This window comes from Chenopodium quinoa, unplaced genomic scaffold, assembly GCF_001683475.1.
Source record: "Chenopodium quinoa cultivar QQ74 unplaced genomic scaffold, ASM168347v1, whole genome shotgun sequence".
NCBI lineage: Eukaryota > Viridiplantae > Streptophyta > Magnoliopsida > Caryophyllales > Amaranthaceae > Chenopodium > Chenopodium quinoa.
The window spans coordinates 4,106,165-4,126,840 of NW_018745684.1; the positions used below are offsets into that span (position 1 = coordinate 4,106,165).

General features: G+C 35.4%; 3 protein-coding genes across 6 annotated transcripts; all 3 read left to right on the forward strand.

Moving 5' to 3' along the window:
- Positions 1 to 327: 327 nt before the first annotated feature.
- LOC110717417 lies at positions 328 to 12,618 on the forward strand. 4 transcript variants are annotated; one of them, XM_021896107.1, is made up of 8 exons: positions 328 to 499; positions 924 to 1,053; positions 1,967 to 2,039; positions 6,676 to 6,930; positions 7,238 to 7,354; positions 9,193 to 9,244; positions 10,634 to 11,206; positions 12,369 to 12,618. In XM_021896107.1, exons 4-7 carry the CDS (start codon positions 6,748 to 6,750, stop codon positions 11,185 to 11,187), a joined length of 906 nt encoding a protein of 301 aa, XP_021751799.1. In that variant the 5' UTR covers positions 328 to 499; positions 924 to 1,053; positions 1,967 to 2,039; positions 6,676 to 6,747; the 3' UTR covers positions 11,188 to 11,206; positions 12,369 to 12,618. The 4 variants fall into 4 exon arrangements, with proteins under 4 accessions (XP_021751799.1, XP_021751798.1, XP_021751797.1 ...); XM_021896105.1 differs by having other exon boundaries at positions 329 to 499; positions 12,270 to 12,618; XM_021896106.1 differs by lacking the exon at positions 12,369 to 12,618 and having other exon boundaries at positions 10,634 to 11,601.
- Positions 12,619 to 13,387: 769 nt separating this feature from the next.
- On the forward strand, positions 13,388 to 17,816 carry LOC110717430 (cellulose synthase-like protein G2). The gene is made up of 8 exons (XM_021896128.1): positions 13,388 to 14,044; positions 14,681 to 14,773; positions 15,664 to 15,786; positions 15,871 to 16,083; positions 16,214 to 16,313; positions 16,404 to 16,582; positions 16,668 to 17,015; positions 17,139 to 17,816. Exons 1-8 carry the CDS (start codon positions 13,463 to 13,465, stop codon positions 17,619 to 17,621), a joined length of 2,121 nt encoding a protein of 706 aa, XP_021751820.1. The 5' UTR covers positions 13,388 to 13,462; the 3' UTR covers positions 17,622 to 17,816.
- Positions 17,817 to 19,346: 1,530 nt separating this feature from the next.
- Positions 19,347 to 20,660, forward strand: LOC110717616. The gene is made up of 2 exons (XM_021896362.1): positions 19,347 to 19,514; positions 19,839 to 20,660. Exons 1-2 carry the CDS (start codon positions 19,347 to 19,349, stop codon positions 20,658 to 20,660), a joined length of 990 nt encoding a protein of 329 aa, XP_021752054.1.
- Positions 20,661 to 20,676: the final 16 nt, after the last annotated feature.

Genomic DNA, 20,676 nt, shown 5'->3' on the forward strand with positions numbered 1-20,676 from the left:
TTTTGATAAAAGTTACCTCCATCACTAAATACTACCTCAATCACTATATTGTCAAACACTCATATTTTTTTTTATTAAGTTAGTCAATCCTCTGTGAACTACTCAAAAATATTCTCGAATACGCTCTAACATGTACTACTCCTTCATGACCAAAGATTAAAGATTTGGTCATCCATTGGTCTTACAAATCCCACACAAATACACACTACATAAACACGGAGTGGTTTCTAACAAGAGGTGAAAGAGCGCAGTTTCAAAAAGCTTTCTAAACATCTAAAAGCTTTTTAAACATCTAAAAGCTTATATGTTGAATGAGAATTAATATTGACAGTTGACATTATTATATGCGTGTCAATAATCTAAATTTCCCCCCATTAAGCTTCTCACTCTAACGCTGCACTTCTCTCTCTCCTCCATTGAAATTTGAAAGTATACTCTCAATTCTCCATTAATAATAAAGCCCTTCCGACCAACACTCGTCCATGAAACATCCTCTCAGGTAAGCCTCTTCTTTTTTTTGTTAAAAAAAATTATTGAACTTCAATTTCGCAATATAGGGTTTATCGTTGATGAAATTGCCAATATTGTTAATTTAGGGTTCTTTTAAGACGGACTATTAAACTATTGGTTATAACTACTTAAGTTATGACAGATTATAACGATCGATTTTGTTAATAGAAATCTTGTATGTGCAATTTACTTTGATTTTCTTAAATGGGTTTGTTTGTGGATTGTGATATAATGTTGGGGGGTTTATACTTTACAGTATGTAACTTATTCTTTCCTGAATCAGATTTAGGACTTTCTTTATAATTGTTACTGTCACAAACCATTTTGTTTGTGAATTGTGATATGATTTAGGATTGAAGGAATATACCGTATATATCTGATTATATCATTCACTTAATTTATGTAACTCGCAGTTTGTCATGCTGGCTTAACTTTTGAGGCTTGTCCATGGGAAAGAAACATAGTGTTCGTTTTCAGATTGGTCAGTTGGCTGAGGCCAGGACTTTTGTTAGTGGTTTTCGTGGTGCATGGTTTCGGTGTAAGGTATTTTTGAGTATTTCTATTTTTGTGTTCCTTCTATTATTATCTCTACAGATTTGTTTCAAATGCGGTCTTTTTCCCAATTAAACTTTGGTTGGTGCCGAGGTGCATCTTAAAGTATTTTCGCGAATGGAATTTTAATCCAATTTAAGAACTTCTTGCAACCTTTAATGTCTATTATGAGGATTATCTTTCTGTAAGCATTTGGAAGATTATGAAAGCTGTTTCTGATAACCACCTATTACTAAAGGCTTTGTTTGGTTTGACAAAACATTTTTAATGTGATATGATTTTTCAAGGAAAACATATTTTTTATTCCATTATCTTTTTCTGGTTGGGTTGACCACTGAGTCTGGGCAAATTTGACTATAACTATATCAGCAGAGGTTGATATGTGGGGGCCGTGGGAGGTTTGAACAGTGGCCTTGTCTCCTTTTCTAGCTCTTCATTTTGGATGCTGTTTTCATGGTTTTTAGCAAAGTGTTGACTGATTGTGGTTCTGTTTGTATTAAGTTGTTTTGGGTAGAACTCAGAAGGAGAGTTGGGTAGTTCTGTTTAGATTTTAGAAGAGGGATACGGCGGCGGCTACTGCTGCTGCTGCTGGGGTATTTTTCAAGGTGCTTAGATACGTGGATGTCTTTTAAGTGAACATGCATTTATGAAACCAAAACTGAGAAACTTAGACTAGCTTGTCTTATTGTTTGATTTTTGCATCCCCTTTTGTGTTTTCTAATCTGTCTTCACTCTTCACTTGGCTTGAATATCACATGTCGATGGATTATTATACGTCGTTTTGTTAGGCTGCTTTATTTCTTATAGAACTGTGGGCTTGTGTTATATGTGTTTCATATTTTTCAGTTTGGTAGTGATATTTGTTGCTTTTTACTCTAACAAATTTTGATGTATTTTTGTTTAGATAAAGAAGAGTACCAGAAGAAAAGGTCGGATTACAGCATATGTTGTAGAATATTATGACTACCCAGAGGAAGGTAAGTGATTGCCTCTTGTCTTTGTGGTTATTTATGGCTGTTTGCTTGGACTTGTTTTAGTTTACAGTAACTCTAAGGCAGTGTTGTCCATGCACAAAAGGTGGGTGAGTATCATGCTATTATTCAACCTGCAAAATCAAGGAACACACTAGTGCCGCTCTTCTTACAAATATATAAATTTAGTGTTTTTTTTGACTTGTTGGTTTTGACTAAGAGGAACAAAATTTTTCTGCTCTTGTGACCTCGAAAACAAGAAAGAAAAGTTCTTGATTTTGTAGTGTCATTGACCCTGGATTTCCATGTTGATCCTATCCTTTTTTAACTTTTGGCCTTAGCATCTTTTGATTAGTTAAGTCATGACCAAGTCCTTACTCAGCTCTAAGGAGCTAGTTTGACAGCATGCCTTTTTTAAGTTGTATTGAGTGAAGAAAAGTCAAATTGAAGAAGGGGAGGGGGGGATTGGGGGTGAAGTATTATTGGCTTGTGGAGCATTTTAAGGGATGTTTGGTTGAACTTCTTGGAATGGGTTGAAATGGATTTAGAATCCACTAGATTAGTGCCCGTAATAGTCTTTTTTTTCCCATAATTAATTTGTGATATAATATAAAAATAAGGCAACTCATGTGGAATAAACAAATACAATGCATATAAGAATTATGAAATAATAAGGCAAAAATTATTAAAATTAAAATTGAGAAAAAAAAAATATTACTTTTGATTAGTTGTGTTGAAAATATTTAAACATAGTATACATTATATCACATTAATGATGCATGTTATTCCCGTTAAAACTATATAATGTAAATGTCGTATGACTTTTTATTAATGAATTAATTTAGTTTGAAAAAAAAAAATACTATACAATGTACTTCCATAAAATAAGCTAAGTAGAATAACTTTAAAAAAAAATTTAAATTTGACATCATATATTGTATTGGCGGGAAATTTTTAAATGATAGCTTGACATATGTCCAAAATGATCGATGTAAGCATAACCTGTTTTAGTAATAGTTAATAGATTTTTTGAAGGAAAAATAAAAAATTAGTTGGTAAAATTATTACAGAAAACTAACTCAATTATTGTTATTTCATAAGATTTTAAATCAACACCATGAATAGAAACTTTTTTTTCCATTGAACTCCACTATTGTACAACTATATAATAGTAATTTAAACGTTAATATTGTATTTTTGGCTCCGTTATTTTATACTCTCTAAATATTCCAACCTTCTAAATTATAGCTTATTCTCCCTTAATTAAAAAGTCTCAAAATTTTGTGTAACTATTTTAAGTAAATAGAACACGAAATAAAAAAGAATACAATTATTATAAAGATTATATATAAGATTAGGAATAATATATAATTATAGTTGTATTATACAAATATTCCAAAAATAAAAGATTTTTTTACTAAAAGGGGAAGGGGAGTTTTGGAGGGAAAAAAACAGCATCAGGAAGTGACACGTGTCATCAGGAAGTGTCTGTTTTAGTATTATGTTATTGATTCTGCACACTGCTGGTTGGCTAGACTAAGAAATGTGCCCGCCGTCTACTAACTCCTACATTCAAAGCTACTGGAACCGTTTCTATGGGGTATATGTAAACAATAAGAAAATTTCTTCATGCTCTACATCACCTTTTTGGGTAATTTGACCCTCCTTTTGTGTTGCAGCCTAGTAAGATCCTTGGTTGGGAAATAGAGTCTTCTACCAATTTGATTAAACTGTAAAGGTCTTAAAATCTATAAGTTTTAACTAGTTAATAACCTCCTATTCCAAGCAGAAAAACATACTAGGTCCTGTCATTATATCCATCTGGCACTCACCTTGCCTACCTGTTTTGACTTTAACCATCTTAATAAAATTCTGGGATGGTTTTAAAATGACAAACTACCATAACTCTATAACCCTGATCCTTCATATCGAACCTCAATTCTGGATTCTTGATGTGTTAAAAGCTACAAATAATAGAAAAAATATATCTAAAGCATTCAAGAACTAAATAAAGAAGATTTGTGTTTGGGAGAGAGAAGAAAAAAAGAGCCCAACTTCATAGCAAGTTTCACGTGAAAAAAGCTCCCTTGAATTTACATGAATCACTTCAACCTGAACCTAACTAAATCTCGAAATTAACATAGAAGCCTTAAATTCACATCATCCTAAACCTTGTAGATCTACATTCTTCTCCGATTCAGTTTTGTACAGGGATTTAAAAATTTTGGTTTATCAAAGATTGCTTTTCAGCCCTGTAAATATCATTGTCAAAGCCAATCCCAATAGGATGAGGTTGGACCGTTGGTTGCTAGAACCATGATTTTATCTTTGTTTATCATGGTGAAAGGTGTTTCCCCTCCATGCTGAAAATGGGAATGGATCGACCCTAATTTCAGATGAGGTTGAGGATTTTGATGATGCAATGCCCTTATTAGACCCACCATTGAGGCGTTGCCGTGCTTTGTTGGTGTGGTGGCAGCAAGGAGGTGCAGGGGCTGCAGCGAGGAGTGAAGTAGGGTGGTGTGTTGCAGGCTGTGACTGCCATGTTGGTTTTGGGTCAGGTAAGGGTGGGGGTTGGGGTTTCGGGCCAGCTATTATGGAGGAGAGATAGAGTGAGAAAAGAGGGAGGTAGTAGAGGACTGGTGGCGATGAAGATTATGAAGGGTTGTGAGGGGGTAATAAAGGCGGCATGCATTAATGTCTTTTCCTGCTTTTCACTAACCATGTTTTAATTTCTATCCAATTTAGCCTCATTATGGTCATTTGTGGGAAAAAAAAATCTTAATTAGGGTCATTTTGTATAATGATAACAATGAAGAAATAGGGAGGGCCTACATTTTAGTGTAGTAATTGTTGAGGACCACTATTGAGAATTTCCTTTTTATTTTTTATTTTTTTTTAATTAATTTTTTTCCATCCTCTCAACTTCTTAAGAGTATCAGGTGCATGAGTTAGCTTGTGACAGAACTTTCTTCCACTAGATTTCTTTACCGTCCTATGAAAATTCTATGTTCCTCACTTAATTTGATGCCTTCATTTGTGCTTACAATGAGTATTGGTGTAGTCCATTTCAGACTGAGCATAACAAGTGGTTAAAGTCAGCTTTCTTCCTTTTCAAATACACAGATTTTTGTAACAAAAAAATTCCTACTTATTAGTGTGGACTTTGTCCTCTGCTGTTGTCGTTTCACTCTTCACCTTAATAATTGTGGTCAAGCTACTACTGAGAAGCTTTCAGTGGTCAAATAAACCATCATGGCTCTAAGTAGCAGGCCCTTATGGTCGAATTTAATTATTTAACCATCTAAGTCTACCATTGCAGATTTGCTGTGGTAAATGAATATGTAAATTTTCTATTGTTCTTGTATCCGTTTGTCATCTCTCTCTGATGTACTCTTGCTTTCTCTTAGATTTGTTTTATACCATAGTGGTAGGCTGGACCTTAAAAATTGAACTGGAAGGAGGGATCGGGACAGCTTAACTATGGGAGTGACAAGTGAAGAGAATTTTGTGGCAGCAGTTTTGGCCTTATAGGGCATACATGTTTGGGGCTGAATGGATAAAGGCGGTGTAGACAATGGTGGCTAGAACGAGTAGTTGTGCAGGTAATTAGTGGCAGTGGTGGCGTTGATGGTGCTGTAGCCCATGACAGTAAATGTGGTAGTGCTAAGTAGGAATGGAGCAAAATAAGAGGAATTGGGCAAGGCTCCAAACTATATATTTTTAAGTAGCTTTTGCCATCTTTTCACATTTGCTTTACTTCTTTCACCACAGCATACTAAGTCATTGGTACCAAGTCATTAGTGACTTCTCTTGTGTGTTTTTTTTTTCTTTTTCAAAATGCTTTTTTTTGCTTCTTTCTATGTCTGTTCTCCTCTCCATTTATCTGTCTCCTTTCGTTATCTTTCTCTGTTCTGTCCATCTATCTGTCAATGAACAATGCCAAATAAAAGGGAAAAAAGATAGTCAGCTCAATTGTGGTAGTTGAATGAAGGAGGAAATAAAGAAGTTGAGTAAAAGAAAGAAATAAAAGTTAGGGAAGGGGAGGAAACTGATAGTCTGATGCAAAAGAATAAATTGAGGGAAAAATAGTCAGCTAGCTAGAATTTTGACTTTATAGCCGGAAAATAGAAAGTAGTTGCTGTTTTGAAGATTATTTTATTAAATGACAGGCACTTATCTACAATTTTTTTAAAGGGATTTTCTCACAAAAATGAAGTTCTTAAGAATTAGGAACTTTGTGAAATTTTGTATAACTTAATGCTTAGTAGTTTGTACTCTGTAGGACCACATGATTATAAATATCTCTAAATATGGTGGAATTTCAAGCCTTTGTTAGAATGGGGCAGTTTAGGTTGCAATTTTGTGTGTCCATGCATAGCTTTTGGGGTCTCTGAGTGTTATCTACATGGGGTTGAATAATTTAATACTTTGCTTTTGGCTAGATTTTGATGGCGTACGTACAATCATTTTTGTACCTTGGTGTTGCTAATTTGTTCTTTATGGCTGATCTGTCACTGTAGCTTGGTAAATGCTGCTTTGAAATTAGTTTTTATGGACTTAATCATGCTGTCCTATCCACTGAAGCTTTTTATTAGTTTCTGGAAACACCTTGAGTAACGCCATTAATCTCTGTTTGCAGCCGACGAAACGGTAGAACTATATCGCTTTCCCCCAGAGAACAGTACTGGACATAAGGGAAAAAAAAGAGCTGATGTTGCGCCCAGAATTTCCAGCTTTTTATCGCGAAAGTGAATTATCTGATGTTAACATAACTTCTGAAGTCGTGGTTGCAGTTGCTGATGTTAGGAGAGTTGGGGATTTGGTTGACTGGTTAGCTGATGACTGTTACTGGTCAGGAACAATAACTGAAATCATAGACAGTGACACAGTTCAGGTAATAGCACTAGTGCATGTTATGTTTGTTTTACATCCTCGCTAGACTCCCTCTTAGTAGTATTAAAGCAGCACTCCATGTACTCAGATTTGCTCTTACTTAGCCTAAATCCCTGAAGCTCTATCTTTGTCTCAGTCACTCTAATTAGCATTAACGCTAGCTCTAGTCTCATCCACCAATACTATATCATCTGCAACAAACATACACCATGACTCCTACTTTTTTTATCTTTTACCGTATGATGTATTGATGCTGTATCTTTTCTCTTACCAGTCAAATATATTTTATTAATTTCTTTCTCATTTAGATTAAATTACTTGAGCCGCCCAGAGGTGAAGGATCATCTTATACTGTCAATTGCAAGGATCTCCGCCCATCACTGGATTGGTCTCCTGAATCTGGTTGGACAGTCCCTGCACCTTTGGTAAATTCTTCCTACTAGTTTGTTGTGTGTGGTATTGTTCAGCTTAAATAAAGCAGAGAGTGTACAAAACTGGAAAGTGGCTAAAGCAGCAGATATCTTCTGCTCGAATATTGCATTGCAACTTTGACTTGGTAAATATTAAGATTTCTTCTTGGTGGGGTCTTTGGGAGTTGGGACAATTCCTGTCCTAGGCTATATAATTGAGCTGGTCTGAATCTGATAAAGGCTAGAATGAAACCTGGTCTTGCTCTTAGCATAATTGTTGGACCAAGTCTGACATTTATTATATGAATTTTCACTGTTCCTTTCTGTTTTGTGATCAGTTGTAGTGTAGTTCTGTTCAAGGAGGCATGTATTACTGATCCTGATTTGTAGATTGCCCTGCATTTGTTTTGGAAATTATTATCATCCGCCTCAAAGATAAAGGTTTTACATGACAAGTGTGCATTCATTGTGTTAAGCTTTTACAGCTGCAGTCCTTCATCTGAAAATGAATTTTTTTTTTTTATATTGCTATATATTCTCCTTCAGAACTGGTTACTTTCTTTGGACCTTGTTTCGAGTGTTTGATAAAGCACTACTTCTGAAATTAATATGTGCACGTACCTTTATAAATGGATGGTTTGCTTTTGCCCTTTGTTAGCGCTGTCATGCTTTTATGACTGGCCAACCCAAACGACCTTATCAGCCTCACCATCTTTTTCAGTCTCGTTGAACTCCAGGGAATCTGTTAACAATCTGGTTATGTTCCTGTGCTTCAAATTCAAATTGGAGGTGATAGGTTCTTGTTATCAGTTTGCTCAAAGCAATACACAAGGAACTAGAGGTGAGCAAAGACTGGGCTGGCGGGGTAAAAATTTCAGGCCGCTTGGTAGGGCCAGGCCAGGGTTCTGGCCGGAAATGCTTTCCCAAAACCAGCAAAATTGGATCAGGCCTAGTGGATTTTGAGCTTTTCAGGCCGGGTCAATAAAAATAACTAAATAACTTAGAAATGCATCTCCAAGGCCTGCTGGGAAATTAAAAAATTTCGGACTGAGCCCGACTACAGGCTGAAAATTTCTGCTTAAAGCCCGCCCCAATCGGGCTGCCCTGGCCCTAACAGATCAGCTCTGCATGGAACATGTTCAATCCTCAATGCATGGAAATATCTAAGAAAAAACTTCTGTCAGTTCTCTATCACAGATTTACTTGAAGACCACAGAGCATTGGTGGTTTGCTAAGCAGCATATTGAGAGCCTCATGCCGTCACGTGCCCCTTATGTCCAAACCTTTGCTGTATGAAATAACCTTTGCTATAAAGATCAAATACAATCGTAAACTTAGTTTTCTCATCGATTTTATACCATTCTCTCTAATCAAGTAAACTTCAGGTCAATGGACTTAGGTTTGTATGATAATTAATGTTTAGCTTTGACAAAAATAATTTTCATTGTGTATATATTTCCTATACTAATTGGCATCATTTAATTTTATACTTTAAATTTACTCCACATTAATTGATAATATTTTAAATTTCAGTAATGAATATATCATTAGTTGTTTCACTTACTTTCTAAAATAATTTGTACGCATTGCGCGCACATAGATCTAGTAAGAGATATAACTCATATAAGAGCATAGTGAAGGGCTTTATGGAGGGAAGAAAAGGAGGGGGAGGGCCTGGTGAAATATTGTTCAACGACATCAGTTTGCATAAGTGTTTTGATTTTTTTGGATTTAATTTTTATATGTTTATTTTACAATACTGTAACATCAAACACTGAAGTCTTCTACTTGAAATTTCAAAAATTTCGTCGTTGTAACAGTAACATCTGAATCCATGCTTACTATGCCTCCAGGAAACTCAAAACGGACAGTTGCATGCCCGCTTGATTCGGCCATTGAAGCTAGGTATTCTTTCTAATCTATTTGCTGCTTGCTTCCAGATTTCAAAATTTATGAAGTTTAAAATTCCGCTTTCCTGTTGCTACTGTCTTATTAATCTGATTGGCGAGTTTGTTAGGTGTTTGCCCATTATCATGAGTCCCTAATACATATTTTTGTGTATAAAGTAGTGCAAGGGCAAATAATTATGATTAGGTTTTTATTTCATTGAAAGATGGTCATTTGTGATGTAAGTTATGTTACTGAAAGTAGGTGATTGTGATGTATCAACTTTTTCCCACCAAGGATTACAATTAATTTGGAATGTTGAGATTTACTCACCAATTTTGGTGAACGTTACAAATTTCAATCTGTATCTGCCATTACTCAAGTTAGGATCAGACTACTACTGAATTCGTAGTCCTTTATGAATCAAGTCATAGACTGTAGTGCCTTTGAATTATGCTAATGTTCCCCTCATAGTCTGGCATCTTTGATTATGTATTGCTATTTATGTACTTTTAATAGTGTACATTGAAGTGTGAAGGGAGTGATATCATAACTAAATTTTCTGTTCAGTTTGAATTTAAAACAATCCAAGATCGGATAGCCATATGGTATCTGGAACGTGACAATATGATATCATTCATAGTTTGTTGAAAGTCGAAAGAGGTTCCATATATTGTAATGGCACACGTCAGTATTTTCTATTTGGCCCTTGTTTTTTTGTTTTTAATGTATGCATTCTACTGTGATAGAAGAAATTTATTACCAATTTTCAAGTTTCCTTTGTACTGATTGAAAGGTTTCTGAGTGGATGGATAGTCTGTTACTAGGAGAATCATAACAATCCTAGTTTGTCATGAAGGGCTTCACACATTGTAAATGGATAAAGACAGTGATTGAATTCATAATATGTGGGTTTCATTCAATTAATGAGTGAAAGACTACTAGAAACTAGGTCTAGGTATAGTGTCGATGACAGCTTGGCTACAATCCTCTTAGAATCCATATCCCCTGTCCGACAGTAGAATCTTGGAGTTTCTGTATCTTATAAAGACCTGAGCTTATAGACATGTAACAAAAACAAACCTGTCTTAGTACTCTTATAATTATTGCTGGGTGGCATTGTGGTCAAACTTTGTTCTCTATCTCTATGCCGGTCTTTACATTCAATTCTTCGTGTTCTGGCTCCTCAGGGATTGCCGGTCTATAGGATAGTTGGAGGAATTTTTATCTTGGCCAACCTGCTGATTGCTAGTTCTCCATTTTGTTTTCAGTTGAGTACATATTTTGCACGAAATTATTTTATTGATGTTCTTTGAAAGCATCTGTTATGTGTATCAAAAGTTTTCTAACCTTTATCTAAACCATTTTTATGAGGAGGTAAATTTATTTATTATCATCTGCCTGCAGCCCCGACTTCAAAATGCTTGGTTGATGTGCTGGATGAAGACAAGCAGAATTTCAAGGTCACACCAAGGTCCTCATTGGAGCTTAATCAGTCAATCTCTTCTCATACTTCAGCTAGCTCATTGCCACATCTAAACAGATCAATACACTCCAAGGATTCATTGAAGCAGAGCAAAGATATTCCTAAAAAAGCAATGGAGCAAACACATGAGGTAAATGTGGAGTTGGATATAAGGGGGTCAACCATTGGGAAGCATAGTTGTTCAGATGGTGTTTCCAGTACGTATGTTCGAGATGTTTCAGCTGAAGCCCCAGTAGCTACTTCTGACGAAGAACAGTATCATGAAAAAGGATCTGCAAAGAAAATGCGGTTGAATGAGACAATAACTCTAAATTCTACTGGCTGTGATAACATGGAATCAATAATCTTGGATTTGGAAGAACTAGTAAACAGGGTCAAATGGCTGAAACAGATGCTGATGTTTGGAATTCCTTCAACTCCTCAGGGTCCAACATGGGAACATATGGAACGCCCAGCAGTTTCTACTCGAAAATGACCACTTAGACTTGATTTTGGTGAGATTCTCCAAGGGAAATCATTTATTTCTTTTTGAATTACTGCCGCTTGTCATTTTGTTTCATTGCTTGACAGTTTTCAATTTGGTTCGTTGGAATAACTATTAACTACCTTGTTGTGCCGTTATTATGTCCAATTGGGAAGGAGAGGATGTAGGCAAGTGATGTCAGAATGACCTAGAAAAATATGTTGATTTGCAGTATTTTTTGAACTTGTCTACTCTTTTACTCTTTCAAGGGAATAAATTGGTTATGCTAATTTTGCTGTTTGCTTGGCAAATTTGGGAATGGGCTGCTTATGTAATTGGTGTAAAATCAGTTTGTGAGATATATGCCTTTAACTTCAATGTGAATGTTTGGGCTGGGAGAAGATGGTAATTCTTTTTTGTACTTTACCTTGCCTTTTATTTTGTGAATTTGGTGATTTATCTACTGACCTTTTATTCCACTGAAAGCATCATTGATCCAGTTTGTGTTTGTTCTGAAATCACTTTATTGTGAAACAACTGCATCTTATGGATGATGAGATTTTTTTTTTTTTTTGTAAATTTTTTACAAAAATGTTTCTCTCGTGTCCTAATATGCTTGAAGTTGAGCGTTGAATCGAGAAATATAGTAATGTTAGGGTTTTTGTCTGGGCAGTTATGTTAAAAAATAAAATCTTGTTAGGAATGAATCTACTCGTGTTGCTTTTTTAAAACTGGTTTTTCAATGAAACATCTGAATTCAGTCACCTTTAATCTGTTGATAGCCTCCAGTAGTCCAATCTCTTGTTATGGCTGAATTGAGACACACATTGGATTGTCAAGTATCTGACATGGGACCCTTGTTGTGTGAGTAACATCATATTGTATACCTTGATGCCATAGTTCTGAGGATTGTGGTAAATAGAAGTTTTCCACTGTGCATAGTATGATGAATTGACGAAGTACGGCCATATTTCCTCCTCTGTGCCATGAAACCCCACCCCCCCCCCCCCCCCCAAGAAAATAAACCAAATCTAAAGTAAGGTTTCTGAGATTTTTATGGTATATATAATGTTTATTATTTATTCCTTTTACAGTATAGTAGCAGGATTGCTAAATGCTTGAGCACCTCAAGGATTGGTTTATTCGTGTCAGAGCCTTGACCTCTCTGCATCTATCAACTTTGTATTCCACAGGTGATCGCTCCACGAGTATGTAGATGCATAGAAGCTGATCCTATATGTTATTGATATGCGTGCTGTGGATCTTCAAATTTAGGTGTTGTAAATTTATGTGCAGGCCTGAGCTAAAAATTTTTCAAGCTCGTAATTACATTGATTGTAGCAGAGTTCTTTGTACATGGTACAGGTGTTAGGTGTACAGAGATTAATGGTGAAATTTTTTACATCCATCCTTCAACATATGTTTTAAGCTGCTCACGTCAAATAGATGAGTTTGATCTATCATTGGAAGTTTTGACTTAAGTCAGTTTTGTGGAACCACAGAGATGATGTAGAAGTATTAAGTCAGTTGTTCACCCCCCTTACCGTATTAGAGCACCCACAATGGTAACTCATCGTCACCCTCACAGCAATCTCTTTACTCGATAATTCTTCCATTCTCATTGTCTTGTATAACGTAATCTATGTTAATCGGTATTTGTTTGTCCTATTTAAAAGACTTAAAATTAACATGTTAATCTATATTACTACTACTCATGTGATCAATCTAAAAAATTAGTAGTCTAAAAGAATCATTTGTCTCAAGATCAAAAGTTTAATATAAAAGGACAATAAGTAGCAATTATTTTTAATAAATCCTAATGGAATTAAAACAAGCCTATAATATTTGTCATGATTTGTGAATAACCCAAACCCCAAATATTTAACACCCTATCAAAAAAATCGTGTTTTAGGGGAATATTTAGTGGCTTTTTCGCTTCCGTTTCATTTAAAATTGGTTAAAAAAATTAGGCGAAAAAGAAAGCAAAGTTTAAAAATAAGCATGACAAAAACCGATGTAAATTGGGGTAATTAATTGTTAATTATGCAGCCCTAATTATTCTAGTCTAGAAACAAAGGTATGAATGTATAGTGTAGTAGTGAAATGAATAATAATACAACCAATTTCCCAATTTAATACTCCTAATAAGTGAGACTGTGGTGACATAGTCTTCAATAAGTGTCGCCCGTGTTCCTCGAGCACATTCTCTCTGATATTTGGTTCTTAATCGTCAGTTTTATAAATACTAAAATTACTAGCCGAGTAAGAACTCTCATGCCATTTCGAAATGGCGGCAACACACATTTGCAAAGTCCAAACCAAAAGAGCCATTTTTAACCGTATTCACATCCTCATACACTCCTTTGCCATTCTTGCTCTCTTCTACTACCGTTTTTCGTCTTTCTCCAACCCTCGTATCTCCCTTCTGCCATGGATCTTATTGACCATCGCCGACCTCGTTTTCACCTTCGTTTGGGCCATGACTCAGGCCTTCCGTTGGCGCCCCGTCTTGCATGACGTGTCTGGCTATGAGTCCATCAATCCACGTGACCTTCCAAGGATCGACGTTTTTATATGCACCGCCGATCCTACCAAGGAGCCTGTGTTGGAAGTGATGAACTCTGTGATATCATCCATGGCGCTCGATTATCCGCCTGAAAAGATGGCGATATATTTGTCGGATGATGGAGGTTCTCCTTTGACTAGAGAGGCTATTAAGAAGGCTGTTGATTTTGCTAAGGTTTGGATTCCTTTTTGTAACAAGTATGCTATTAAGACTAGGTGTCCAGATGCTTTCTTCTCCGCTTTGGGTGATGATGAAAGACTTCATTGGGATCACGACTTTATCGCTCATGAATCACTGCTAAAGGTACAAATAATACTACTCCATTAAGTATTAATTGCAATTTTAAAATATCGCAAGTAATAGTATTAATTGTAATTTTAAAATATTATATCACATAAATAATACTCCCTCTCCTTTATTTTTTGCCCCATTTAATTTTTCACGGTTTTCAAGACATGTCTTCAAACGTATATATCTTTATTTTTATACACGTAAAAATTATAAAAACTTAATATTAATAAAATATATTATGAGATGATTCTAATAAGATCCCACTTGAATATATTATCACTAATAGATTAACGAGAATTTATGGTCAAAGTTTTAAATATTTGCAATGGGACAAAAAATAAGGGACAAAGGGAGTACCTTAAAGTTAAAACTAATACAGTATGTCAGTACCTAATAAGGTAGCATTTTTTAATTCAGTTTTGTACGTTTTGCTTTCTTTAACTTTAATGCATCTTTTTTCTATTATGGAGTAATAAATAAATTAAAGATACCTTTATAGTACATAAATATATGCTTCATATTCATCTTGAATATTGTGCACTATTATTTTATTTTATCTATTTTTGAGGAAAAATGTGCACTGTCATAGTAACACAAATTAACAATTTCAATTGATTTTGACCGCTGATTTCTGATGTTGTATTGCAGTCGGAATATGAAGCTTTTAAGAAATATGTGGAGAAAGAAAGCGGTGATTATAATAAATGCACCGTTGTGCATGATCGTGCCCCTTGCATCGAGGTGCGTTTCTCTCAATTTTTTAATATTAGGTCCTAATTTATTCATCTTATTTTCACTTATTTTTGGAAAAATAAGTTTAGATAAGGGTTAATAAGTTCAAATAAGATAAACTCAAGAAAAATAAGTTTAGATAATTTGTGACAAGGGTTAATCAGGACTATCCAAGTTAGATAAGTAAAAATCTGATGAATAGAACGCACCCTTAGTCGTATAAATTTTGACATTAAATTTTCATTTTGTTTATAGTTTGTATAATTGCAGATGATAAAGTACATTGAATCAAGCATGAATATTACTCATACTATTAATATGAAACTGACTATTAATATTTGAATTAAATGTTACTCCGTAATTTATTGCATTTTCATTTTGTTATGATTTGAATGTTCTTATATGATTAGAGATGAGATATGATCTATTACTTTAAAAAAAAAGAGACATGTTCATTTATTTATGGAGTAGAATATGTTTTTTAGGAGAAGATGATCCATGTGCATCATGTTCCAATTACATATACTTCCTCCGTTTTTTATTAGATGCATCATTTTAGAAATCACGGATTCCTAGACAAGTTTTGGAAATGAGAGAGATAGAAAGGAAAAAGAAGACCCATATGATAGGAGAAAGATAGAGAGAATTTATTAACTAAAAAGGAAATTAATGCATTTAAATTTAAATTTCCATATATAGAAAGCGATGCATATAAAAAAACGGAGGAAGTAAGAAAATTGATTTCTTAGAAAGCACCATGTGTTTTTGTAATTGGATAATGAAGCCCAAATTATGTTATGCTAAAACTCAGTATTGTGTTACATAGATGTAATGGTTCGTTTCATAGAAGAATTTAAACTGACAGTTGCATTCTTTACAAAAAAAAAATAAATTGTCAGATTATACATGACAGCAAGCAGGATGGAGAAGGTGAAGTGAAAATGCCCCTTGTGGTTTATGTAGCCAGGGAAAAGAGACCAGGTCTTCCTCATCGTTTCAAAGCTGGAGCCCTTAACGCTCTTGTAAGCAAGCTTCATCATCTTCAATCTTAATTTTTTATTTTGTAATGCCATTAACTGATCAAATTTGAACTTAATCCTTGGCAGCTTCGAGTATCAGGTTTATTGAGCAATGCGCCTTACTTATTGGTGTTGGATTGTGATATGTACTGTCATGATCCAACCTCTGCTCGTCAATCTATGTGCTTCCATCTTGACCCAAACATGGCTCCCTCTCTTGCCTTTGTTCAATACCCGCAAATTTTCTACAACACTAGCAAAAATGATATCTATGATGGCCAAGCCAGATCAGCTCATACGGTACACTGCACTTAACTTTTGGACTGGTTGATTTTCTATAACTATGTTACTTGTATAACTACATAGGTTATAAATGATACCATATTTTGCAATATGCAATATAATGAATTCCAATTTTATTATGATGCAGACAAAATGGCAAGGCATGGATGGACTCAGAGGACCGGTCTTGAATGGAACTGGGTATTATCTGAAGAAGAAGGCAATATATGGAAGGCCTCATAATGAAGGTTAAATGGAAAACTCTGATATATATCCTGGAAAATGCTATGATATTGTGCATTATAATAATTGGTGACTAAATTTTATTGCATTTGCAGATGAATACCTCATCAATGAACCAGAGAAGGCCTTTGGTTCTTCCACAAAATTCATCGCTTCACTTAAAGAGAACTCCAACCAAGATCTTGTCTTGAAGGAATTCACAAACGATTTGTTACAAGAGGCTAGAAATTTGGCTACTTGCACTTATGAAGCAAACACGCTATGGGGTGTTGAGGCAAGTATTTGATACTGTACCAGGAAAATACTTCTTATTTATCATACAAGTATCAAATTCCTGAAGAAAGTTTTCTTACATACAGGTAGGATTTTCGTATGATTGCTTGTTGGAGAGTTCATACACTGGATATCTCTTACATTGTAAAGGATGGAAATCTGTGTATCTTTATCCAAAAAGAGCGTGCTTCTTGGGATGCACGACAATTGACATGAAGGATGCGATTGTTCAATTAATAAAATGGACCTCCGGATTACTTGGAGTTGCCATGTCCAAGTTTAGCCCTCTCACTTATGCTATGTCCAGAATGTCTATTTTGCAAAGCATGTGTTATGCGTACATCACATGTTCAGGTCTTCTTGCAGTTCCGCTCTTTATATATGGTGTTGTTCTTCCATTCTCCCTACTTAGAGGCGTTCCTGTTTTTCCCAAGGTAAGACTCTTCCTCTGTGCAACAGAGTACCTGCAGATCGATCATTTGCTGTAACATTATATGTGCTACATTTATGTATATGTGTGGTGAATAATGATGTTTGTACTGCATGTGACTTTGAAGGTATCGGATCCATGGATACTGGGTTTCGTGTTTGTATTTGTATCCTCCCATGTTCAACATCTATACGAGGTGCTGTCAAGTGATCATTCAGTGCAACAATGGTGGAATGAGGTGAGAATCTGGATCATGAAAGCACTATCAGCCTGCTTGTTTGGATCAACGGAAGCAATAATGAAGAAGATTGGGATACAGAAAACAACATTCAGATTAACAAACAAGGTAGTGGAGAAAGAGAAGTTGGATAAATACGAGAAGGGAAAGTTCGATTTCTCAGGGGCAGCAATGCTTATGGTTCCTCTCATCATTTTGACAATACTAAATTTGGTGTCGTTCATTGGAGGACTCATAAGGGTGATCATCCACAACAACTATGATGATATGTTTGGCCAACTTTTCCTGTCCTTTTATCTCCTACTTCTTAGTTACCCTACTTTCGAAGGGATTGTTACAAAAGGTACAGACAAACTTAGGAAGAAAAAATAAGGAGTGATTGAATAACTGCCTAGTACAGTTTTCACTTTACTTCTCAAGATTAGTCCTCGTTTCTGTTTATTTTTATTAAGATCCGCAACACTTGTAGCCGGCTGCATTCTCAATAATAATGAATTCAATACCATTTGTTTTTTCCCTCTTGCAAGAACAAAGAGTATACAAGTATATACAAACTTTTGATTATCAGTTGTGATTTTTACGGAATGAAAAATATAATCTTGTATGATGGTCTTGCATTATTGGATTCATATTGGTAGATGAATATATTCAAAATTTTAACCTTTTAAAATTTTTTTAACTTACAGTAATGATTTGTATCTGGATTTTTGAAACTCTAATGGTTCCTACAACAAATGTTGTATCCAATACTCCATATTAAACTTTGGATATAGTAAGTTGTAACCAATACCCCATATTGGACTTTGGATATAATAAGTTATAAAACAAGTTTGGTAATGAATGACGAAGTATATATTTAAATTTTATGGTGAAATAGTTCCTTTATTGTTTTTCTATGCAACATTTAAGTTTGAGCAAAATCCAGTTAATATCCTATATTAACAAAACTTGTTTATATCACCAAATTTTCTCTCTCCTTCTCTGTCTTGGTCACTGTTTCCTTCTCTCTCCTCCACTCCCATGGTCACTGTTTTCTTCTCTCTCCTCCCCACCCATGGCCATGCCCACAATCGACCACCTTCGCGAATCTAAATAGGTCAGCAGCCGGCCAAATAAAAGACACCCTAGTACTCCATAGCAAATTATGTAAATTGGGCCCTATTAAATGAATTGTCTGCAATTCTTTATTCAACATTGCAAATATTCAAAATTGAAACTTCCCAAGTAGTATAAGTACTTCCTCTATCCCATAATATTTGGTTCATATTGTGTTTTTTCACGGTATTTAAAAAGTAGGAGCAGAAAGTGGAAAGAAGTATAAGACATGTGCAAAATTCAAAGGTAATATAGGAAGAAGTACAATGAATAAAGTTAAAAAAGTGAGGGTATAATAGTATTTACATATTATCCAAATATAGAATTAGAAACAAAATTTTGGCTCTGCAAAATAGAAAAACAGGAACTATATTATGAGACGGATTAAAAAAAAAAAAAAATACTCTGTTGCTCCTTTAAACTACTCCGCAACTGGGTTGCACGGACACGCCACTTGGCTGGCGTGTCCGAGTCGACACGCGTGTTGGACACGGATACGCATGGGACACGAGGCGATACGTGTCTGACACGTAGAAAACGGTGTCCGTCTTTTTTTTAAATTCCTGATGCACGGACACGGACCGTGTCACCCCCAGACACGGTCCGTTTAGTAATGGACACGCACATAGCATGTAAAGGCCCAACTTCCTTCATTCTCTCTCACATTCTCACAAAAATTGAAACCCTAACTCCCTGAGAAATACCCAGCCACTCAGCCAGCCATCGCTTCACCGTCGCCGATCACTTATCATCATCGTCCGTCGCTGCTGCCTGCTCGTGCTCGCCGCCTCGCCTACTCTCACAGTCTCACCGTCACTAGTCACAACTCACAAGGACTCACAAGTCGCAACTCAGAAGTTAGACTCAGAACTTTCTTCGTCGCCGCTCGCCTACTGACTTCGCCGTCGCTCGACTGAAGTTGTATTTTTGTGTTGCTGACTTGCTGTAATTATATTGTTGTGTTGATGAAATTGTATTGTTGTCTTGCTGAAATTGTAAGGAATGTCTTCTAGTTCCTCTGCTTCATGCAATGTCAGTGGTAGTAGTAATTCATCTGAGTCTATGAAAGACCCCTACCCTTTGTGGAAGTTTGTTGTTAAGGGTGATAAAATATCAGGTGTCGGAGGAAATTATAATTGGAAATGTAACTTTTTCGGCGAATTTAAAATGGTTCATACACTAGAATGAAAGCTCATTTGCTAGGTGAACAAGGGAAAGGGATTCAAACTTGTACTAAAGTGAAAATTGATGACCTTGCTAAACTAAGAAAGCTTCATCGTGAATCCGAGGATTATAAAAAATCTTTGTTACCAACAGTTCCACCTTTTTCAAATGAACACATATCTTCTCACATATCAACTGATGCTACATAAGTGAGACTAGGTTCATTTGATAATGTAAAGAAGAGGAAAACAAAAAATACAATTTTCGATGCTTTTAATATGAAATCTCGTGACCATTTGGATTCTGAAATTGCTAGAATGTTTTACACAGGAGGGGTTACCTTTTAATCTTGCTAGAAACCCTTACTATGTTAGTTCATATACAATTGCTGCCAATTCTAATCTCTCTGGTTATAAACCTCCTGGATACAACAAACTTAGAACAACTTTGTTTTGTAAAGAGACAGAAAATGTGGATAGGTTATTACAACCTATTAAAGCCACATGGAAAACAAAAGGTGTTAGCATTGTTAGTGATGGGTGGAATGATCCACAAAGAAGGCCTTTGATTAACATTATGATTGCTTCTGAAACGGGTCCTATGTTTATGAAAGCTATTGATTGCTCAGTTGAGATTAAGGACAAAGATTTCATTGCTACCTTATTAAGTGAGGTGATTGATGAAATTGGAGATCAAAATGTTGTTCAAATAATCACAGATAATGCAAGTAATTGTAAGGCTGCAGGGGAATTGGTTGAGGGTAGGTATCCTCATATATATTGGACACCATGTGCTGTTCATACACTTAATCTTGCAATGAAAAGCATTTGTGCAGCTAAGAATGTGTTGAATAATGTTGAAGTATATGATGAATGTCATTGGATAACGGAAGTTCATGTAGATGCCTTGTTCATTAAAAATTACATAATGAATCATTCGTTGAGGCTTTCAATGTTCAATAAGTTTTCTCCATTAAAACTACTTTCCATAGTCGATACTCGTTTTGCTTCAATTGTGTGCATGCTTAAAAGGTTGAAACTCCTTAAAACATCACTTCAATCAATGGTTATTAGTGAGAATTGGTCTTTATACAAGGATGACCGACGCGGGCAAGCCTCACATGTAAGGGAAAAGATTTTGGATGAAATGTGATGGGAAAAAGTTGATT